Source organism: Helianthus annuus, chromosome 17 (assembly GCF_002127325.2).
Source record: "Helianthus annuus cultivar XRQ/B chromosome 17, HanXRQr2.0-SUNRISE, whole genome shotgun sequence".
Lineage (NCBI taxonomy): Eukaryota > Viridiplantae > Streptophyta > Magnoliopsida > Asterales > Asteraceae > Helianthus > Helianthus annuus.
The window spans coordinates 173,653,158-173,677,051 of NC_035449.2; the positions used below are offsets into that span (position 1 = coordinate 173,653,158).

Below are 23,894 nucleotides of genomic sequence, written 5' to 3' on the forward strand. Positions count from 1 at the left end.
CAGGGGCTTAATACTAGTATATATATATATACTTATAAAGATATAATAATACCACTAAATAATTAATGAATAAAAATAAACATATAATTATGTTGCAATTAAATGATTTACATGTTAAATCAAAATCTTCGAATCTTTTTATTTACCCGTATGTTGCCTAATTGCCTTCATAAATCATAATTACCCATATTGTCTTTTTAATTGAATTATTAAAAATATTAAACATCTTGAACCTATCAAAGTTCCTCTACATCTCTTTATTATATTTTAATTTACTTTTCTTCATTTTCACGCCATTCACCCCTTATCAGTTACGTAGTGTTTGATATGCAAGGCGTTTGTCAGTGGTGGTGGGTAGTGGTGGCGGTGGCGGTGGCGGTGTTGGGTGACGTGAAGCTATGATGCTTCCGGCCAAAATCAACGGCGTTCACTCACAAGTTCTATCGTTCTTTTCCTAAAATTCGGTGATGTTGTGATGCTTTCGACCATATCGGTTTTCTTCTTCAAGATCTGGCAAAAACCCTGCAAGGGGGGTGTTTGGGATTCCTTCTAAAAACAACTTATTAACTTATATAAGTCATACGTTATAAGTTACAAATACTAACTTCTTAAAAACAACTTCTCAAACACACAAAAACAACTTAAATAACCTAACCCAAACACTAAAAAAACAACTTATTAACTTTTATAAGGTTATAGGGTGTGGTCATGACTCTCATAATCACCATGACCCTCCACATTAGCGCCATATCACCTACTTCTAATCCATCATCTAAAACCACTACCCTAAGGGTGTGGTCATGACTCAAACCACTATTATCTTACTTTAATTTATTTTTCTGAAAAGGATAGAAAATATTAAATATGGAAAGTAGGCTCATGGTTGCCATGGTTTAATCCATAGAAATCATGGTGGATGAGACAAGGGGGTGGTGTAGGAATCCATTAATGGTCCTACGTGACGATTAATGACCCAAGCATGCCCCTCACACCATATAGCCTAAGTCAATAAGTTAACCCAAACACCCTCAAGATCCGGCGTGACATCTATCAATCACCAATCTAGCCATATAACCTCTCAGCCCTCCGTTCTTATCGCCGACCACCGAACCAACCGGGCGGTTCGATGTAAAACGGTTCCAACACCCTTAGCCGGATCGGCTGCGACACCAATCACCAGTTCGATCGGTCTGGTCCAGTTCGGTCGTGAAAACGCTGGTAACGATACTAGCGCTATTGGTTGACACCAACTATTGACCTTGTTGAAAGTATTTGGGTATTGAAACCGAAATCATTCTAAGCTTAACTTCCGAGTTAAGGACACTAGTCAATAAAGGCTGACCATTGCACTTGTTTATTCATACTTGCTTGAATATTAATATTGACATATGAATCGCAAATTTATTCTAGTATATGTATCCTAAACCTATATTTAGACTGTGGGGTATGGTGGGGCGTGGGTTGGGGGCATGGTGCGACACGTGGAATATGGGGCATCCAAGACCAAAAGCCAATTTCAAATGGGTATGGTGGGGCGTGGAAAAAAAGTCAATTTCAAAGGGCTAGTGCTCTTGGCCAATGAGGTTACGCCATGTCATGTGGGTAGCCCCGCCCAACGACCGGGCTAAAACCCCCACCCAAGGGGCCACGCCAAAACCCAAGTCCACCCGGAGTGGTGACTTAGACGTTTGTACCCAACCCACACCCCAACCCCGCCCCATACCCCATAGTCTTACTTACCAACTTTTAATTGGCTCTTTATTTTTATACGTGCTACAAGAACTGTAGTTTCAGTTTCTTCCAAGTTATGCTACACATAGGATGCTAGGGACCTAATCTAAATAAATCAAACAATATTTTATGTTTGGTTTTCTTTGCAAACTATTAGATGTTTGTATGATTATGAAATTTGGTTTGATTAAATAGAGAAACTTTAATGAGTGTCATGAGTTATCGACAGTCTCTACGCCCTACGTGTTGCACCGTCAGTTGGGGGTGTGATAGTTTAGATTGTAATTGTGCGCACAAGATGTAAATAAACGTTCTGATCTCATTCACGTTTCCAAATGGACATAGTTTCGTCTAGAAATCACAAAGACATTCACTCCGGTTTAGGGGTGCAATAGTAATTCAATAATTGTATTTTAATGAAAATAGTAAATATGTAATATATATGGTTTATAAAAGATAAAGATGTAACTGATTTTATGGGTTAGATAAATCTAATACTAATAAAAAGATCACCTTAATGCCACATGGCATTCTTTTATAATAAAGATTTCATTAAAAGGCAATGTGTCAATTTATCATATTATCTCAACCATAATAAAAAATAAGTAAATTAATATAAAGATTATTAAATGATTGAATTTAATATATATATTAAAATAATCTTATATTCATGATTATATATCTTCAATATTCTTAATTCTTAATTCTTAATATTAGTTATGTATTTACCCATACTTTAATATGATATCCCTACCTTAATAAATAAAACCATACTTATCAAAAGAAGATGAGATAACCAAAAATATATACATCCATCACTATTTGATGTAACCAAAAATTTCAAACCTCATGTTTGTAATTTGTTATTATCATTTTCACAAATGTTAAACATATATATAAAAAATATATATAATCTTTGATAATGAACTAATTCTATTCCATCTTCTATTTGATAACACTTTTTAAAATAACAAAATATTAATTTGAAATAAAATATATGAATCCTATGTATTCAAAAACAAAATTCTTACTTCGTAAACGCGTCATTTGAAATGAGTAATGTTATATTTTTCTTTAGTTTTATAATTCATATTAGGGTTATATGTATTCATATCAAAATCTATATTTATTATGTGTGATGCAAGAAATAATATGAAATATAAAAAAATTCAAAATTTATAATTGCTATGTCTTTTAAACGCAACCAACCTCCACAATAACATATTTATTTTTAAAAACTCATTCAAGTTTATATAAAGTCAAACATGCATTTTTTTCCCAAAAAATTCGATCAACTCCATGATTATTTAAAAGCCTTTCATTTTCTATTTTTCTATCCTTAAACACATGTAACACATGAGTCTATAACCTAGTATGTAATAAAAGATTTTAGTAAGGGGAAATATGTTAAAAAAAACCGCTGTGTGAATATCCATTCACATCATTTTCTTTCAGATAATTTTATTGAACTTGGTAAATTTTTATCTGAGGATTCTCATTATGAACTAATTGTATCATGCTTGCTAGTGGCATCCAACGTTTTGTGATTCCCGAAAGGAAAAAATTCTCAAAACTAAGTTGTATGTAGAAAAGTAACTTAGGGTCTGTTTGGTATGGGGTAATGGAATGAATGAGGGAATGGAATGGATGAGGTAATGGAATGGACAAGGGAATGAAATGGATCATTCCATTCTATTGTGATGTTTGGTTACTCATATATGAATAGAATGAATCATTACTTTGTACAATTTGATAAACAAAAAAAGACGAATTAACAAAACATAATCGTAGTAAAAACGACAAAAATATAATTGCCTCAATAATAATGATATATTAATGGTAAAAAATTAATAATAAATTTTTTATATATATTAATATCACTATGAATATTAATAAGTATAAGTTTAAATATAAATATAATAATAATTATTATTATTATTATTATTATTATTATTATTATTATTATTATTATATATTTATTTCCATTCCTTGAAGGAATGGAAAAAAAACACCTACAAACTAAGGAATGAAAATTGTTATATTTGGAAGGAGTTACATTCCTTTGGAATGCTCCATCCCATTACCACATGGTAACCAAACATGTCTATTTTCATTCCATCAGAATGATCCATTCCATTCCACCTTCTATTCCTTCATACCAAACACTGCCTTAATGATAATCTATATGAGAAGCAAGGAACATGCTAAGTGGGGCTAGCTCACTTGGTAGAGATTCTTGTCTTTTAGTGGGAGGTCCTGAATTCAATCCCATACAAAGGTGATTTATTTGTATATATAAGAGTTTGAGGAAAGTAAAATTGGCCATTAAAAGAAAGTTTAATCCCAGACAAGGGTGATTTATTTGTAAATATAGGAGTTTGAGCAGAGTAACATTAGCCATTAAAAAAACAAGGAACATCTGGTGAATTACTTACGTATAAAAAAGTAACTAAATGATAATCTATATGCGAAGCAAGGAACATCTTATGAATTACTTACAAAGTAGTCAGAAGCATGAAATCCCCAAAGTAGTTAGGAATTGTCCCATAGATCAAACAATTCCTAAGTATCCTGCATAATTCGTAATGGTTGTAATTAACATCTTCACTTGAGTACTAAAATGAGATAACCACCGTACAAAATACAAAGTCGAAATAACTCACAATATATCCAGTCGTATCATTTGCTCCAGTGATGGGATAGTAGAAGCCTCACCTTTCAAATCACTAATTCTGCTGTATCATATAAATGCAATGAAAAAGAAAATTAATCACTTTGTATAGTTGGTCATTATTAAACCTAGTGAAAAAGGGCATACAGATCCTCCAGTTTGGTTAAGAAAGAGATGCTAGAAGGAAGAGGCCCCTCAAAAGAACAACCTTGTATATGCCTGTATCATAAATAATGTCTTGAAATTATGAGTGGCAAATTGGGCAAGTTGGGTGGGTTTGGGTGATGGGTTAAGATGAGTTTGGGTTAGGATATGTATGGGTCATGATGGGTATACAAAAAGAAAGGTCGGTATAAGATTGTGTCAGGATGGATTCAGGTAAGGATGAGTTCGGGTAAGGATGAGATGAAAAAAATAAAAAAATATAAACATTAGTAAAATAAAATAAAAAAGTATAACACATTAAAAATAGAAAAAAATTTAATTAAAAATTTAAAAAAATACAAAAATTTATATAAAAAAAACTTAAAAATATAAAACTTAATAAAATAGTAATTTACCTTTTGTTTAGAGTTAATTACATAGTTACTCCATGTGGTTTGCACAAATTAACATACTTAGTTATTAATAGTTTAAAATCATCTTCTAGGGTATTAACTTTTCATTACGTTTGGAGGTATTAACGTTAATTGTATGTTAAACTATTAGTACCTAAGTATGTTATTTTGTGCAAACCACATGGACTAACTATGTTAATACCCTAAAAGTTAATACCTCCAAACGTTACAAAATGAAAAGTTAATACCCTAGAAGATGATTTTAAACTATTAATACCTAAGTATGTTATTTTGTGCAAACCACATACACTAACCATGTAATTAACTCTTTGTTTTATTCTTTAATTTGAACGTTTCAAACTTGTTTTTTGATTTTCCCAAACAGACATACACTAATGTCATCACAGCCATGGTACCATATATAAGTGGAGATATATTGGAAGTTCATGTGTGTAATAAACGTTTGGGTTTGCTTTCAAATAGTATGACTCAATTTTGACCTGCTCGGATTTATAGACCAAGAAATCGATCTTCTCCTTTTTGTGATTTGCCCCAAGGATGCTTTTACTTGATAACATTTCAGGTTGTAAATATAAAATTTGTTATACAACAAAGGTACTTAGGAATAGAAGTAACATAGGTTAAAAATCTGCTAAAAAAGCACCTCCATTTGAAACAATTTTAACACAGCGATCGAAATAAAAGTAATTTAGGGGCTGTTGAGAGGTGTAGATAATTGATAAAAGCTTACTTCTAGAAGCTTCGTTATTGTTCATGAGATCAAGAGTATGATGATCTTCATTATAAAAAGGTGGATATGAAGAGATCTATAGTGGTTATATGGAGGAATGAGGATGTTATATGAACTATAGTGAATTCTGAACTTTGAGTTTTGGATTTGGATTTGGAAGACCCATTTGTGTTTTAAGTAATTACCTGTCCTGAGCCATTTTGCATTTTTGTGGCCCATCCCGACCCATTAACTTTTTAATTAATTTCTTTATTTACCCATTTCAACCTCCTTAACTATATTAATCAACCCAAAACAACCCACGACTCCTCTTTTTAAAATCCAAAGCAACCTAAATTCATAATTTTGGTTCAAAATTGCCAAGGTCTAGTTGAAATATTTAAGATTAATGCATCCTTCGCAAGTGATTGAAATTTTCAACTACGTAAATAAAACGATTGGAGAAATAACATAAAAAACACTACATTTTCTCTCTTGTCAATTAAATAATATTATTTTATACACTTATCATTACTCTCCTCCACTCACCGTAAATAAAAAGATTGGAGAAATAACATAAAAATCACTAGATTTTCTCTCTTTGTCAATTAAATAATATTATTTTTTACATTTATCATTATTCTCCTCCACTCCCACTTTCAAAAAATATTAAAAAAATAATATGGATGGACAGTGTCCCCCAAAATATACAGATGAACATTAACATTTTCTATTTACTCCACTTACAACCACTCAAAACCACTTTTTATAATATGCAGAACTCACTCACATAAAAATACAAAATGGGAAGTAAATGCTCTAATACCTATACTCGGATTCCCATTTCAAGTAACCCATTTTGTTTTAACATATAAAATATAGAGTAAATTACAGAAAATCGTCCTTTATATTAACACTAGATTGCAAAGTGTGTTCTTTTTCTTTAAAAATTACAAAAATGTACTTGATGCTTGCAAACTCTTGCTCCTTATGTTCTTTAACCCTAACTTAGTTAGTTATCATAGTTAAATCTAACCAAGTGAATCCCACATAAGGGTAATTTAGTTATTTTACTCTAAGTACTAAAATAATAAACATAAAAAGCCCTATCTCCCTCTCATCTTAAAACTCACTTACTATCTTCCTCATATCTCACTCTCTCTCTACAATCTGAATGGATAAACACATCCAATCTTGCATACCAGAAACCAAAAAACACAACATCCACACTTATTCAAGAAACACAACATCTAATCTTATTCAAGGGTTTTGCTCAGATCCATAATTTCATCAAATCTTGCATATGCCAGATCCATAAGCCTGAAAACAATGGGGTTTTTGGTACACACTACCAGATCCGTCGTTGGAGATCCATAAGTAGCTGTCATTCTGCCAGATCCATAAGTCGCCATCGTCGAATGATTGAATCCTAATGTAGGTGTGATTGTGTGTGATATCTGATGTGATTTGGGGTTTTTAGTACACACTCTTCTTTGTATTTTAATATTTTATATTTTATGGTGGTTTTCAGATTAAGTCAATCGTTGAGGTGGTGTTTGTGGAAGATGGAAGGTTATGATAATGATGGGTTGTGGTTGTGGGGGCAGATCTTAGTGGTGGATTTGAGTGGCAGTGAAATGCGGTGTGAGGTTGGGTGGGGTGGGCCGTGTGAAGGTGGTGGTAGGTGGGCGGGTGGTAGCGGGTTTGAGTGGTGGTAAAAGACAGTGTGGGTTGCGTGGCGGTGGTGGCGGTGGTGGGATAGGCGATGTTAGTACCGTAGTTAGAGAGAGATAGTGTGTTATGATAGAGAGAGAGGTTTATCATATATATGTGTGCGTTTGTATAGATAATTATGACTATATCTATGTAATTTTTTTTAAAAAAAAATTATTTACTTATTTATTATGCTTATGATTATTTATTTTAGTATTTAGAGTAAAATGACCAAAATACCCACATATAGTGTCCACTGGCTAAGATTTAACCATGAAAACTAACTAAATTAGGGCTAAAGGACATAACATGTAAGGGTTTTCAAATATCGAGTACGTTTTTTGTACTTTTTGAAGACAAAGGACACATTTTGCAATCTAGTGTCAACATAAAGGACGATTTCTGTAATTTACTCTAAAATTAATGACATACACCATTTAGGCTTTGGCTTAGTGGCAAGAGGAATTAGGGGTATTCAATGGTTCGGTTTATGGTTAAATTGGTTTATTTAATTCGATTTATTCAGTTTTCAAAATTTTGTAGCCTAAACCAAAAACCAAACCAAATTAGGATATGCAAACCGAACCAAACCAAACCAAATTTAATTCGGTTTGGTTTTGGTTGGAAACCAAATAAACCAATTTCAACCAAATTTAACCAAATTGTACATAAGTACTTTTTTCTAATTTATATTTATGTTTGTGTTCCAACTTTCGAACATCAAGTCAGCAACTAATTAAAATCTAACAATATATTGCTATATTAATATAGAGAAAAAAAACGTTTCGATTGGATATTTTAGTCCATGGTGTTTGTGTATGTTGTTTTACTTGTATAGTGATTCAAGGTGTTGTGTTTTATAGTAAAACACCATGAACTTATATAAGACACCATAAAATTTCAAATACCATTGAATTCAGCAAACTACTTACATTAAAACACCATGAACGTATATAAGACACTGATGCATGTGTAGTGTTATATGATTTAGATGTATATTTTAAGCCCTTTTTACACTTTTAGCCAAGTTTTAAATTTATAGAACATGATATTTACTAACACTAAACACACATATGGGCAAGTGCACCCATCGTGGACGTAGTATATTGTTGGTAAGATACCGAGGTCGTCCAAGGACACAAGAGCTTTTAGTACCGGTTTATCCTCAACGTCTAACCAAATCAAAATGTTAGAAAAGATTTTTAAACTAAGAAAATAAAAACTAACTAAATGCTGAAAAATAAAATAAAAATAAAAACAGATAGACAAGATGAATCACTTGGATCCGACTCGTGTATTAGTATAACCTTTGATTATTTTCGCACTTTTCCACTTGTTTAAGAGATTATCTTAGTTATTGTAGTAGGCCCCTCTTTTGAAGGCGACGTTACCCTCAACCCAGTAGTTTGAGTCAGCAAGGATACAATCCTAAAGGGTCGAATTATTGAAAGATAATGAATTAACTTATTAATGCAAATTATGGTAGGCCCCTCTTTTGGGGGTGACGTTACCCTCGACTAAGTAGTCTGAGTCAGCAGTGATACAGTCCTAAATAGCCGGGCTATTGTATTAATAGTAGTTAACTTATGAGGGGGTCAAAGAGTTTGGATCCCCTCCATCCAATACCTATGTACATTGAAGGAGATCCTACTAAATTTGACCCAGGTCCCTTGCAGGACCTCTAAACGCTGAACAAGGGCAAGACCCTTACCAAACCGTTCCCTTAACCCCCGACCAGGTAGCCAACATACCTCCATATAGACCGTGGAGATATGAATGGTGAAAATCTTTTATTTTATATAGACAGTAAAATAACGCCAAGACACCATGGACAAACGATAAGGAAAGATCACCTTCAACATAAGCAACTAGTTATTAAAGTCATTAATACAAAACCAAATAAAAAGTGCAAAAGATTGAAAATAAAAAGTATTATACTAAACACTTGTCTTCACCAAGTGATGTAAGAGACTTAGGCAAACATGGCCTTGATTGTCAAGAACTCTTACGATCAACCTTGGATCCCGAGACGACTCACACACTCTATGATGGACAATGGATGATGGTGGTGGATGATGGTGTTATGGTGGTGGTGGGTGGTGGATGAAGTGTGAGAGAGGTGGTGTGCCAAGGGATGAGTTGCAATGAAACCAAGCACTCCTATTTATAGGCTGAACAGAAGGCTGAGCACGGCCCCGTGCCTGTCTGACACTCTGTCTCTTCATTAATTGTAATTCGCAATTACGATTAATGCGTCTGCTGTACTTTCACCACGCCCCCGTGTTCACTGGGCACGACCCCGTGGTGGGCAATAGAAGCTTCTATAAGTTTGTCTTTTCTGCTACTTCTTAGGCACGGCCCCGTGCTGGCTGAGCACGGGGCGTGTTCAGTCTTCTGCCTTCTCTATTTTGCTTGGGAGGATGCTGTTGAGAGGTCGGGCAATCCACTTATGTTCCTTTTCTTGTATTTTTGTTAGATTTAGCTGTCTTTTTGCTTCTTTTGTTAATTTGAGCTCATTTAATCCTGTAAATACAAAAGGAAGACAAAAACACTCTTTTTCCAACATTAGTACTTAAAAAGGGTTAGTTTTATGCCTCATTTGATGTAATTTATATGTTGCATTTTACACACATCAAATACCCCCACACTTGAACTTTTGCTTGTCCTCAAGCAAAACTCTTTTATGTGTGGCTTACACTTTCAAATGGAATGGGTAGAAGAGAAGGTTTTGGCTTGTCATAGAGTGTCGGGAATCGAAGATCCTTATTTGGGTTTTATTTTTATTTATTTACAATCCTATTCGTTATGATTTATTGAGAACGTTTCATAAGAGAGATTACTTATTTGGGCATAACATGCTTTTTTTTTTAAATTCCATTTATATACAAGTTCACATACCTCACGGGAGAAATCACTCACACTCGGCCGAAGGTGTATTTTTAGTGAATCACTCGAGAGCGGCATAGAACTTATTACTACCATAAGCTTGCCAAGCAATCAATCCTCCTCCTTTTTAAATTGTTACCTTTGTAAATATCAAGAGGACTTTTTGGGTAAAGGCTTGGGCTAAAGGTGGGTAGTTTGGTTAGTGGTTAGTAGAAAAGGGCGAAAAAGCGTCGGTTTTCGCAACACATTTTGTATTAGTGACTTTTTATTCTTAATGAAGTATTTCTTCAAACAAACTTTTGTTTTAAGAGCTTTGTTTGTTTATTTCTAACTTCATCATATTTTTTTTCTTTTTTTTTTCAGTCACACGAAAACGAGCTTGTTACTAAAATAAAAGGGTAAAAATAAAAAGGGTTTTTAGTGGGTAAAAAGGTTTTAGGGTAAAGAAATGAAAGGTTTAGGCTCAAAAGGGGTTAACTAGGGGGAGGGTTTTTTTTTTTTTTTTTTGGGTAGGTGAAAAGAAAAATGAAAATAATAGTTTTGAAAGAAAAAGGGGTTAGTCCTAATGCCTCCATCATTTACTTACTTGGGTTTAAGTTGGTAAGGACCGGGAATGAATTGTCGTGGCAAGTTCTAGAGTCGTAAGAACCAAGCGGCTATTCACATAAGAAACGAAAAATGAGCATTTAGCGCAAATATGTATATTTGTATGCTCAATAAAGGCTCAAAACTCACTTTTTTGTGGAAATGGGTTTTTCTATGTGATCGAGTATATATAATCGAATTTTAACTAAGCTTGGCATGTCGTTTCATAATTTTCTTATGTTGGTTCTTTTTATCACGACACTATTGGTTGTAAATTTGTAAAAATATAACCTCGTTAGTCTTAGAATTCCCAACTTAAACTTTAGACAAGATAAAAAAAATTGAAAATATTTGAAAAAATTTGGGGTGATTAGCGGTTCCAATAGAGTTTTGTGTAAGGCTTGTTATTCGGACTTGCAAAATTCAAGGTTTTAACATCCCCCCCCCCCACACTTAAATTACACATTGTCCTCAATGTGTCCCAAAAATAAATTTTTAGGTTGATTAAATGTGTAACATGGTGTTAAAAGCAAAAATTTATGTTACTAGCAGTCTGGACACGGCCCCGTGGGGACCGGGCACGGCCCCGTGGGGACCGGGCACGACCCCGTGTTCAGGTGCCAGTAACGAAAATTAAAGAAAAAAACAGAAGCCTGGACACGGGGGCGTGTCTGGTGAACACGGCCCGTGTCCAGTTACCTGAACTGGGCAATTTTCTGCAGGGGGTTCAGCACGTGGTCGTGTTGGCTGGGCACGGCCCATGCTGAACCTTCTGTAATGGAGAAATTGATGTCGAGTGGCCGTGTTCTTGTGCATGGGGCCATATTTCTCGTTTCCCTTGTCATCCTTTACCACCATGAGTGTGTTTTATTTATTATGAACCATTCAAACTTTAAAACCATCATTCCATTGAAATCATAGAGAGATACATAATATTTCTAAAATAAAATAAAGACTTAACTAATTAGGTCAGGAGGTGCACGAAGTTGTCATAAGGAGTTTTACTTTTTAAGAAAATTTTGAGAATAGTTTCCCGATATAGTAGGACTTTCGGCCGATGGTTTTCTTCCCTAGATGTCGTTTAAAGCCATTCTTCTATTTCCCTTGGAAGGAAGAAGGCGGCTTGATTTTCCTCAGCAACTTGTGGCGGAGGGGGAACATTTACCGGGACTCCTTGCACCACCCTTTGTGGAGGCTCAGGGTGCATGGCGTACCATTCGGCCGGAATGATGACTTCGGGCACCATGTTCCACGCCCTTTGGGTTATTATAGGCACCAAGGGCGGGGAGGCGAGAAGGTTTAACCTCTGGTGCAAGAGGTTCACCTCTCGGAGACAACCCTCCAGTCCCACCGTTAGATGGTTGATACGGTCGACCAATGCTTCTTCCACCCCCGTCATTTCATCAATAGCCTCTCTTAGAGCGTAAACATAGTTTACAAGAGAGTCTTCCGCCGTTGATGATCTCCTCCCTTGTCGGTTACTTCTTGAAGATGTTCCGCTTGTTTACTTGCAATTTTCTGAGAAATAAACCGAAGAAAGCTAAATTTTCACGAAACAGAACCTCGGACACGGCCCCGTGTCCACTTGTCTTCTGGATTTTAGGCTAAGGAGTCATGGAGTTTTAAATTATTTTTATGATTTTCAGCTGGGTTTTAAGCACAGATAATTTAAAACAAAGTTATACAACTAACTTTAAACAAGAATCCTTAGCAAATAATCTTACAAACTTCACATAAAAGGTTGGAATCATGGAGCTTCCAAGCTTCCATGGAGGAAATGTTTGAAAAATTTGAAAGAAGAGGTAAAGAATAAAAGTGGAAGGGAGAAGATGGTTCTTGGGAACCTTCTTTTAGCACTTACCTAGGATGGTATGAGTGAAGATCCCAGGAATCTCTGTCTTTTGAAGTGGTAAAAATGAGCAGGGATCAGGCTGCATTTAAAGAAAACGACAGCGCACTGGACACGGCCCCGTGTTGGCTGGACACGGCCCCGTGTGCAGATGAAATCCTGACACATTTTGTCCGTATCCTGACAAAATTAGCAGAGAATCTTTTAGGTGAGCACGGGGGCGTGTTGACCTGGACACGGCCCCGTGTCTGGAAGCTGTCTTATGTAGTTTCTTTACTTCTAAGGATCTTATTGATATCGGGTGGTTCCTTACTGGTGGGAACAACCCCAAAGTGCCTAAGTTACCTTAATTCTCCTAGACTAAGGCGAGAACGCAAGAGGTTGTCGGTGAGGGTAATTCCTATTTTTATTCTAGGTGGATAAGTCCAACCCTTTCCCGGGCTCTCGTTAAAGAAGGTGTATGCCGAATCGCTCAGGTCTATGTATGCACCGAACGAAGTCGATGGAGAGTCCTTCACGGCACAATCGGCACAGGGACGACTATCGTCCAAGTCTTCGCTAGGTATGAAGGTATTTTTGGGAGCAACGAGGTTGTTGGAATGCGATCCCAACATTTCTTCATGGTCTTCGTCTTGGGATGATTCAAGGAAATCCTTCCTAAGCTCTTTTGACCAATTTAAAACTAGATCTTCTAGTTGAAATAACTCGTCAAGGAGCATTTCTCCTAGAATATCTGGCTGGGCGCATTCGAGGGAGAGATAGTGATTATTTTTACTTTTGCCCCTCTTAAGGTTATAGGGAGACCGTGGGTCTATATAGTGGGGTTTATAGTTTAGAAAATAACATTCTAATTCTTTATGCTCGCCTCCACATAATTGACACCACGTACCATAAGAGTGCCGAAAGTAAAAAGAATTACCATCACTCATGTTTGTGTCAGAAATTACCAACCGCCGGGATCTAACGGTTCTGTTTTCAGTAAGTGAATCTTGGGCACGGGGGCGTGTTGAGTGAGTACGGCCCCGTGTTCGGCTTACTGTCTGACTTAAAACAGGATTGCCAGTTCCAATGATTGAGCACGGGGGCGTGTTCAGCGGGCACGACCCGTGCTGAGCTCTGCAGAAGCTGAAAAACTAAGAAAATCCTAAAAATTAAAAAGAAAAATAAAAAGATTATTAGGCTGTTGATTCCTAACTTTCTTAAAATCCTTGTGTCCCCGGCAACGGCGCCAAAAACTTGATGCGTGTGTAGTGTTATATAATTTAGATGTATATTTTAAGCTCTTTTTACACTTTTAGCCAAGTTTTAAATTTATAAAACACGGTATTTACTAACACTAAACACACATATGGACAAGTGCACCCATCGTAGACGTAGTATAGTGTTGGTAAGATACCGAGGTCGTCCAAGGACACAAGAGCTTTTAGTACCGGTTTATCCTCAACGTCTAACCAAATCAAAATGTTAGAAAAGATTTTTAAACTAAGAAAATAAAAACTAACTAAATGCTGAAAAATAAAATAAAAATAAAAACAAAAACAGATAGACAAGATGAATCACTTGGATCCGACTCGTGTATTAGTATAACCTTTGATTATTTTCGCACTTTTGCCCTTGTTTAAGAGATTATCTTAGTTATTGTAGTAGGCCCCTCTTTTGAAGGCGACGTTACCCTCAACCCAGTAGTTTGAGTCAGCAAGGATACAATCCTAAAGGGTCGGATTATTGAAAGATAATGAATTAAGTTAGTAATGAAAATTATCGTAGACCCCTCTTTTGGAGGTGAGGTTACCCTCGACTAAGTAGTCTGAGTCAGCAGTGATACAGTCCTAAATAGCCGAGTTATAGTATTAATAGTAGTTAACTTATGAGGGGGTCAAAGAGTTTGGATCCCCGCCATCCAATACCTATGGGCATTGAAGGAGATCCTACTAAATTTGACCCAGGTCCCTTACAGGACCTTTAAACGCTGAAAAAGGGCAAGACCCTTACCAAACCGTTCCCTTAACCCCCGACCAGGTAGCCAACATACCTCCATATAGACCGTGGATATATGAATGGTGAAAATCTTTTATTTTATATAGACAGTAAAATAACGCCAAGACACCACAGACAAACGATAAGGAAAGATCACCTTCAACATAAGCAACTAGTTATTAAAGTCATTAATACAAAACCAAATAAAAAGTGCAAAAGATTGAAAATAAAAAGTATTATACTAAACACTTGTCTTCACCAAGTGATGTAAGAGACTTAGGCAAACATTGCCTTGATTGTCAAGAACTCTTACGATCAATCTTGGATCCCGAGACGACTGACACACTCTATGATGGACAATGGATGATGGTGGTGGATGATGGTGTTATGGTGGTGGTGGGTGGTGGATGAAGTGTGAGAGAGGTGGTGTGCCAAGGGATGAGTTGCAATGAAACCAAGCACTCCTATTTATAGGCTGAACAGAAGGCTGGGCACGGCCCCGTGTCCGCTGGGCACGGCCCCGTGCCTGTTTGACACTCTCTCTCTTCATTAATTGTAATTCGCAATTACAATTAATGCGCCTGCTGTACTTTTGCCACGCCCCCGTGGTCACTGGGCACGGCCCCGTGGTGGGCAATAGAAGCTTCTATAAGTTTGTCTTTTCTGCTGCTTCTTGGGCACGGTCCCGTGCTGGTTGAGCACGGGGCGTGTTCAATCTTCTGCCTTCTCTATTTTGTTTGGGAGGATGTTGTTGAGGGTCCGGGCAATCCACTTATGTTCCTTTTCTTGTATTTATGTTAGATTTAGCTGTCTTTTTGCTTCTTTTGTTAATTTGAGCTCATTTAATCCTGAAAATACAAAAGGAAGACAAAAACACTCTTTTTTCCAACATTAGTACTTAAAAAGGGTTAGTTTTATGCCTCATTTGATGTAATTTATATGTTGCATCTTACACATATCAGACACCATAACATTGAAAATACCATTGAATTCAGCACACTACTTATAGTAAAACACCATGAATATATATAAGACACCATAATATTGCAAATACCATTGAATTCAACAAACTACCAATATCTTATGCGGAAACACCATGAAACTAAAATAAAACACCATAGAAAATAAGACACTATACAAGTATACAAAGACACCATTCCGTTAGCAATTAAAAAATATCATTATATTCAACAAGCTAACTTTTTCCTTCTACAAGACACCATAACCTGTTTTGAATTTCTAAAATAAAATGCCATAGAAACAAGATTGAAAATTGAATATAAATGGTATTTGTAATGTTATGGTGTCTTATATAAGTTCATGGTGTTTTATTGTAAAACATAGCGCATTGAATCACTATACAATTAAAAAAACCTAGACAAAACACCATGGATCAAAACATTAGATCGAAACGTAACTTTTTTCTCTATATAAGTATAGTACTATGGTTAATCATATTAAAGATAAAAACACACTCGTTATTATGGTATAATATGTTTTTTTAAAAAAGTTACGTATAAAAAGTTATTGACGTTTAAAAAGACGGGGGACTTGCATGTGGGTTTTTAATTTTATCTTTAATTAGGTTTTTTTATTAAATTACTTAATTGCCCTTATTCTAATAGATTAACTAATGACATGTGTCCTCTTCATGTTCTTTCTTATCATTCTCACGAATTTTATTTTTTTTACAGGATCCTAAACCTATATATATATATATGTGTAGGTATATATATATATATGGATAGGAGTTGGCCAGAAACTCCAAATTTCCTAAAAAGTGTAAAAAGTCATAAAACACCATAATATCAACCATAAAACACACCAAAAACCCACAAACAAAATGATGAAGATTACTAAAACATCATGTATGTGGGTTTTGTGTTGTGTTTTAAATGTTAAGGCTCTGATTGTAGAATGACAAATATTATTGTGTTTTATGCTGTTTAGCATTGTGTGTTTTATATTCATAGTTCTACGATGGTGTGTTTGAAGTTTTTATGGACTATTAGAGTTTGAATATGGTGTTTTAGTAATATTCATTCTATTATTTGTGAGTTTTAGGTGTGTTTTATGCCTGAAATTATTGTGTTTTATGACTTTTTACACTTTTTAGGAAAAACACACTTTCCGTAGGATCCCCACCCATATATATATATATATATATATATATATATATATATGTATATAAGGCTAGGGTAAATGAAAACTTATATGAGTTGTTAAAACTTTTAGAACTCGGCCTTACGAAAAGTTTTTCAAAATGCACATGTGCATGTTTGTGTATTATGGATGGAATGATAGATGAAAGAAAAAGTAGTGCACCAACACACCTTATTTCATGTTGATACATATAGATGCACATGTGCATTTCTAATATTGTTAATGTAAAAAGTAGTGTATTACACCTGGTAGTGTAAATGAAAGTGCAATTGTCTAATATTTGTAATGAATTACGGAATTTGTCAAAAAATGATACAAATGCACATGTGCATGGATAACTGTGACTCGATTTTTTTTTGAAAATTTTTTAATTTTTTATTATAAACGAAATATAGCGTTTTTTACAAAAAAAAAGGAAAAAAACAATTTTGGGTGTTTTTTTGATTTTTTTAGGTATTACTATTTGTGTTCACACTAGTTCTCGCGGTTCTCGCAATAAAGGGTGGTTCCTAACGGATCCTTTATATATATATATATATATAGGACAAAGATCCGTTAGGAACCACTCTTTATTGCGAGAACCACGAGAACCAGTGTGAACACAAACAGTAATACCTAAAAAAATCTAAAAAACACCGAATTTTTTTTTTATTTTTTTTATAAAAATCGCTACTTTTAGTATCCAAAAAAAAAAATTTTAAAATTTTTTTTTTTAGAAAAAAAAATTTTTTTTGGCTACTAAAAGTAGCGATTTGAACATAAAAAATAGTAAAAAAATTAGATTTTTTTTTTGATTTTTTTTGATTTTTTTTAGATTTTTTTAGGTTTTTGGGGGTTTAGTTTTTAGCATTTTAGCTTGGGGGGTTAGGTTTTTTGAGGGTTTTAGTTTTTAGCATTTAGCTTGGGGGGGGGGGGGGGTTAGGTTTTTTTTTTTTTTTTTGGGGGGGGGGGGGTGGGGGGTTTAGGTTTTTGGGGGGTGGGGGTTAGGTTTTTTAGGGTTTTTTTAGCTATTTTAGGTTGTGTTCACATTGGTTCTCGCGGTTCTCGCAATAAAGGTGGTTCTCGCATGAACCTTACCCTATATATATATATATATATATATATATAGGTAGAGGATACTGTAAAAAGTCCAACTTTTGTGAGAAGTGTGAGAAATAATTTGGGAATGACAAGTGTCCCTTATTTTAATTAATTCAAAATATCAGGCGATATATTAGGGATATGATTCGAATTCGATTTGTTCTATATATTTAATTGTTTACTGTAAGTTCTTGTTGTAGTGTTATATTCCCTAGTCAATAGTGTTATATTATGTACAAATATCTTTAATCTCCTTTTCATAGTGTTTTATCCACATCCATAGTGTTTTGTTTTGTTCTGTATAGTGTCTTACAGTAAACATATAGTGTTATATCTTTCTATAGTGTTTTATCATGTAATATACTGTCCCTTTTACTAGTGTTTTATCCTCATCAATAGTGTTTTATTCTGTATAGTGTCTTACAGTAAACATATAGTTTTATATCTTCCTATAGTGTTTTTATCATGTAATATACTGTTCCTTTTCATAGTGTTTTATCCCCCATCAACAGTGTTTTATTTATGTATAGTGTATTACAATAAATAAATAGTGTTATATCTTCCTATAGTGTTTTATCATGTAATATACTATTCTTTATAGTGTTATAAAAAGTTGTTGTGAAGGAAATCGAAGAATTTATCTCAGTACAATAAATTCGCTGATTTTTTAGGAGATTGATGGGGGTTTTGAAACAGTTACCATAAATTCGCTGATTTATAGGAGATTGATGGGGGTTTTGAAATGGTTACCATATTTGAAACGTTGTAAAAGTCACTATTGCCCTTTAATTTTACATAAGGTCCTTCTAATTAAAACACAATTTACATTTTATACCCTATTGATCTCAACCATTAGATCAAATATCCAATGGTTTAAAACACTTCTTACCCTTCTCACATTTTAGACACTTTTTACCATATCCCTACCCTATATATATATATATATATATATATATATATATGGGGAAGTTCATTTGAGAAGATAATTTAATTGAGAAGAAAAAGAACAAGGGTATAATTGTAAAATTTTAAGTAGTTTTCTTTCATCTCATTTATTACTATCTTTAAGTAATTAATTACTTATAAAGACTATTATTCTCTACACTATTTTTTTTACCTACACACATAAAAAGTTATCTTACACATTTCGATATTTTTCCTACACATATTTAAATTTATCCTACACAACTCGTAGTTTATTCTACACACCTAGTAATTTGTCCTACACTCTAAATTATTATTTTTTTTTTAAAATATATATTTTGAAAATAAGTTACAAATTTAATATAGTTAGCTATTAAAGAGGAAGACTAGAAATTAATTATCTATATAAGTTTACAAATATACCCTTATATTAAAATCAAATGCAAATATTAAATGAAGTAAAATGAAGCATTCTTATTGGTTGGAACCTTTTCTTTTAAAAAATTTCTTCTTATTTGAACTCTTCACTATATATATATGTATATATATACACTTCCTATAAAAGGAGAATCCTCAATGACATAAGAAAAGCTTATGTGGCAGCCATAGAGATTGTCCAACAATGTTTTTCTTATGTCATCAACGATGAGGTGGCAACCATAGAGGGATCATAGTGACAACATAAATTCAAACCACTGCCCCACTTTAAAATTTCAAAGGTCTGGCCCACATTCTTTCTTCAAACATCTGCCCACATTCTTTCTTCAAAGGTCTGTCCACATACAAAAGGCAAAGCTCTGCCCCATATTCAAAATTCAAAGCCTCTCTCACATTCAAAATTCAAAATTCAAAAGAGCAAGAAGTAGACGTGAATGATGACCTGGCACGAGAGCTTGCGTTCTATACTCAAGCACTAGAGGGCACGAGGCAAGCCTTTACTCCCGGTTGTGTTAAAAAGAGTTAACAAGTCGACGTGACACGTCTTACCCCGTTTATGACAATGGTAATTTATAAAAAAATTAGATCTATCATAATTCACTCGCGAGGTGTGACCCAGATTTGAGACTTCTGTAGTTCGGTACCAGCGGAAGAGTACTTGTCTGATTTCAAATTTACCCATTATATGCACAAATGTAATGCCATTTTCTCTTGATTTGTATCAAAGTTATTTTACTTCAATTTCATTAATTGTGTATATGTTTTATTCTAGGTTTGATTATAGGTCTATGATTAAATTAGGTTAGGATTTTAAACAGTGGTATGAGAAACATATGTTTGAAACCTCTGTTTGGTTACAAACAGAGTCTTAAGAAACAGTGATTTGGCGAAACAAAGATTACCCTTTACAAACAGTGGTTGACTTTTGTCAAACAGAGTTTTAGATACCTCAAACAAATGATACACTCTTTTGAAACCTAAAATCTGTTTATTAATCAGAGGTTTGGTTTTTGAAAATAAAGGTTAAATGTATGTTCACTTTTGGCCAATCAGATGTTTGTTTTTCCTTTTGTTATCTCTATTTTTGAAACAAAGGTTAGGATTTCAAACAGCGGTATGAGAAACATATGTTTGACTTTGGTCAAACAGTGGTTTGACTTTGGTCAAATAGTGGTTTGTCTTTGGTCAAGCAGGCTTTTGAACAACTAAGAATCATAGTTTTACAAACAGTGGTTTGACTTTTGTCAAACAGACTTTTTTTAAAAACAGTGGTTTGACTTTGGTCAAACAGTGGTTGCATACTAATGTTGTTTCCTATCATCATGTTCTCTCAGTTACTTACCATCATTCGTTAATTTAATTACATCACATGCAACTTATATAAGTTTTAATTATAATCTTGATTTCTTGGTGGATAACAGTACCTAGCTTTAAACTAGAAATTACAGATGGGTATCACTACTAGCCTTAAACTAAAAATTACAATATCTATATACATATCTATACTTTCTATCAAAATATGTTATGCATGGTTTTCTAAGAAACGACCTGTGTTTGGAAACGGGTCTTACCGCTAGTGTGTGTGTGTATATATATATAGGGTCAGGATTTAGAGAAAACGGTAGAAAGTGTGAGAACGCTTATGGATCGTCCGATCAAAACAATATATGGACTAGATTGACGCGGTGACATTTTAGTAAATAACACCAATTTTATTACATGGACGTGCTTCATTAAAGGTAAAAAAAGTAAAAAAAACCATTTCTCACAGAAAACGCCATTGAAAATAAAACGCCTAATAAATACAAAACGCCAATTTTATCGCTGCGTACTTTTTTCTGTGTTTTTATTTAAGCTCCTGGCTACAAAAACGCCAAAAATTACGAAACGCCATTATATATAACGCCAAAGCTTACATCCGGATAAATGTTAACTACTTTTTTGTTATAAAAATAACATCCCGCCTAAACTACGCGCCAAAAAAATTCTATAAATAGAAACGACTCACCACCCTTCCGTTTATCACACCAAAAAAAAACACAAAAAAACAAACAGTGGTTGCTAAAAAAATTTACAACTCAATGTAAAACGCTAAAAAATACAACGGCGGCAAACATCTTTTCTTTAATCCTCAGTAATGTTCTGCATGAAGCTTCATTGAGTGATTTGTTATGTGAGTGTAGAAAGATTTTGCTGTATGAGATGGACAAAACTGAAAAAAAAGAGGGACTGATGACACCCATATGTCATATTGTCATCTTTGTTCCTGAAGAAGGTTTGGATGATAAGAAGAGACCTATACCAGTGTAAATGCTACTTTGGCCTTTGTGATTATAATGAAGACGACAGACAGATAGCATCCACCCACACGGGGGTCGATCTATGTCTCCAATATCCACAAAGACCCTTCAACACATGATGAAAGAAAATAAACAACGCCAAACCCAAAACACCATTTATTTGTCACATTTCTTGTAGTTTCAAAAGAAAAAAGAGACTGATGGGATGACACTGAAGATTTAAAATCATAAATTGGTTCTACTTTGTTTTTTTTTTATTTTCTTTATCTATTGTTTGTTTTGTAATTTCAGTTAATAAACAACAAAAGAATATTAATGCTATAATGAAAAATATAATAAAACGCCAAAATTAGTAAATGCGTGTAAAACGCCATAATGCCATAAAAACGCCCCCAAAAAACTACCAAACTATAATAAAATTAATTTGGACAACTAATATTATAAAAAAAGCGTGAAACAATCTGCAAAGAATATAAAACAAAAAGAAGTCCAATAGTTATCTAACTGCCATTGGAAAACAAAACGCCATAATTACAACCGTCAAAGATTTGACGTGTTACACCATAAAAACAATTGAGTCTGAAAACAAAACACGGTAAACTGCAAAAAGCTGTAAAATGAAACGACGGAAAACATAATTACTAATATTTATTATAGTTATTTATCTTTTACAAAATGCCATAATTACCTGTCATACGCGGGAAAAAAAGTCAATATAAAAGAAGACCATGAGAACCCAAGCTTAAACATGCCAAAAATTTGACTAAAACGCCACATATTGTCCAAAACGCCAAAAAATTTAAAAATGACTAAGGTTATTGCATGGAGGTTTGAAAGGAAAGAGAAATGATTTATTATAAAGTTCTCTGATAGAAGAAGGGTAAAGGTAAGGACAATCAAAGCCATGCTTGGAATGAATGAAAAGGTTCCGAACGATATCCTGGCCCTTGGGGTTCCAATAGACAACGATTGTGAAAGAACGAGAACTATAATAAAAAGACTGAAGAGAAAATTTCCGGCAGAAGATGATGATGATATTGAAGATACTCCTATACCAAAACTTAGCAGTTGGGTGAAGAATGAGGAAGAAGGAACACTTGAATTGACTTATAAAAACGGGGTGCAATATTTAAGGCCAATGGAAGAAATGTTGAAGACAGGGTTGCTATCTATCATTGAACAACTCTATGATTTAACACCTTCAAACGATACAAACCCAAGGATGCAGTGATATTCAAGAATAGGCTGCAGCAAAGAAGAGACGAACTAATGGCGTTATACGCAAAAATAAAATTTGATAATGAAGAATCTGAAGAAAGTGATAAACAAAACGATGGGTACATCTCTGATGTAATCCCACCTACGGAAGACTATTAGTTTATTTTGATTTTTGTGTTATTGTAGTTTTATAAAATATTAATCTATGGTAATCAATTATTAACAAAAAAGATACAAAACGCCAAAAATGACATGAAAAAAACTATAACGCCAAAAAATTAACTATTTGACACAAAAAGAATTAATTCAGCGAAAAGAAATCTGAGAAAAAAACAGTAAAACGCCAAATAATTAATAATTCTACATAACGCCAAAATTATCTTGCACGCAAAAAATAAAGCAGCATGTCTGTAACACCTCAAAATTTGAATCCAATAATATGTTAACACGTGTCATGAGTTTACACGTGGCATTAAATATTTAATAAAGGACTAAAGTTGACAAACCTTGAAAGTATGTAACTTCGAGGGTTATAAATGTCAACGGAGGGTAAATATACTGTATACTAACCCTAAATGATGCTCGTACCTTCAAACGAATAAATCATGGATCGTACGGAGCGAAACGCGGGATAAAGTGAGAGATTACACGCTACAGGGGTTAATTGTGTCAACATGTTTAATTTATACCTCTGAGTGACCCTTTGACGAACCTGAGGCTTTGTAACAGTAAAATACACTCACTAGAATATACTACGTAAATCTCGCGAAGTTCCGTTTTAAAACGAGAAAGTTATGATCAAATTCGTATGAGAGGGGTTAAAAGCGTCAACAATAAAAGTTAAGGCTTTTCGGATAGTAATTAAACTAACCGGGGACTTAACAATGCGGGTAAAAGGCACGAGGCCCTTAATTGTAATTAACCGAGGGCCAAATCGCAAAGTTACCCCTTCGAACCCGAAAGGTCAGGTTAATGATTATGAAAGATTCGGTTAATCATTACAAAAGATTTAAAAATCTTTGAAAACAGACCTAATGCGGGCCGCGTTAAGGATATAGGTAAGTTAACGCGG

At 34.2% G+C, this 23,894-nt stretch overlaps 1 protein-coding gene across 1 annotated transcript in view; it reads right to left on the reverse strand.

Annotated features, from left to right (window-relative positions):
* Positions 1–23,894, reverse strand: part of LOC110925238 (probable LRR receptor-like serine/threonine-protein kinase At1g07650) — a 98,599-nt gene that overhangs the window by 33,751 nt on the left and 40,954 nt on the right. Inside the window, exons 4-6 of the mRNA XM_022169204.2 lie at positions 4,550–4,621; positions 4,395–4,466; positions 4,231–4,302 (exon numbers count right to left, since the gene is read on the reverse strand). Of these exons, the coding sequence (XP_022024896.1) occupies positions 4,231–4,302; positions 4,395–4,466; positions 4,550–4,621 (216 nt within the window). The remainder of the gene's footprint in view (positions 1–4,230; positions 4,303–4,394; positions 4,467–4,549; positions 4,622–23,894) is intronic.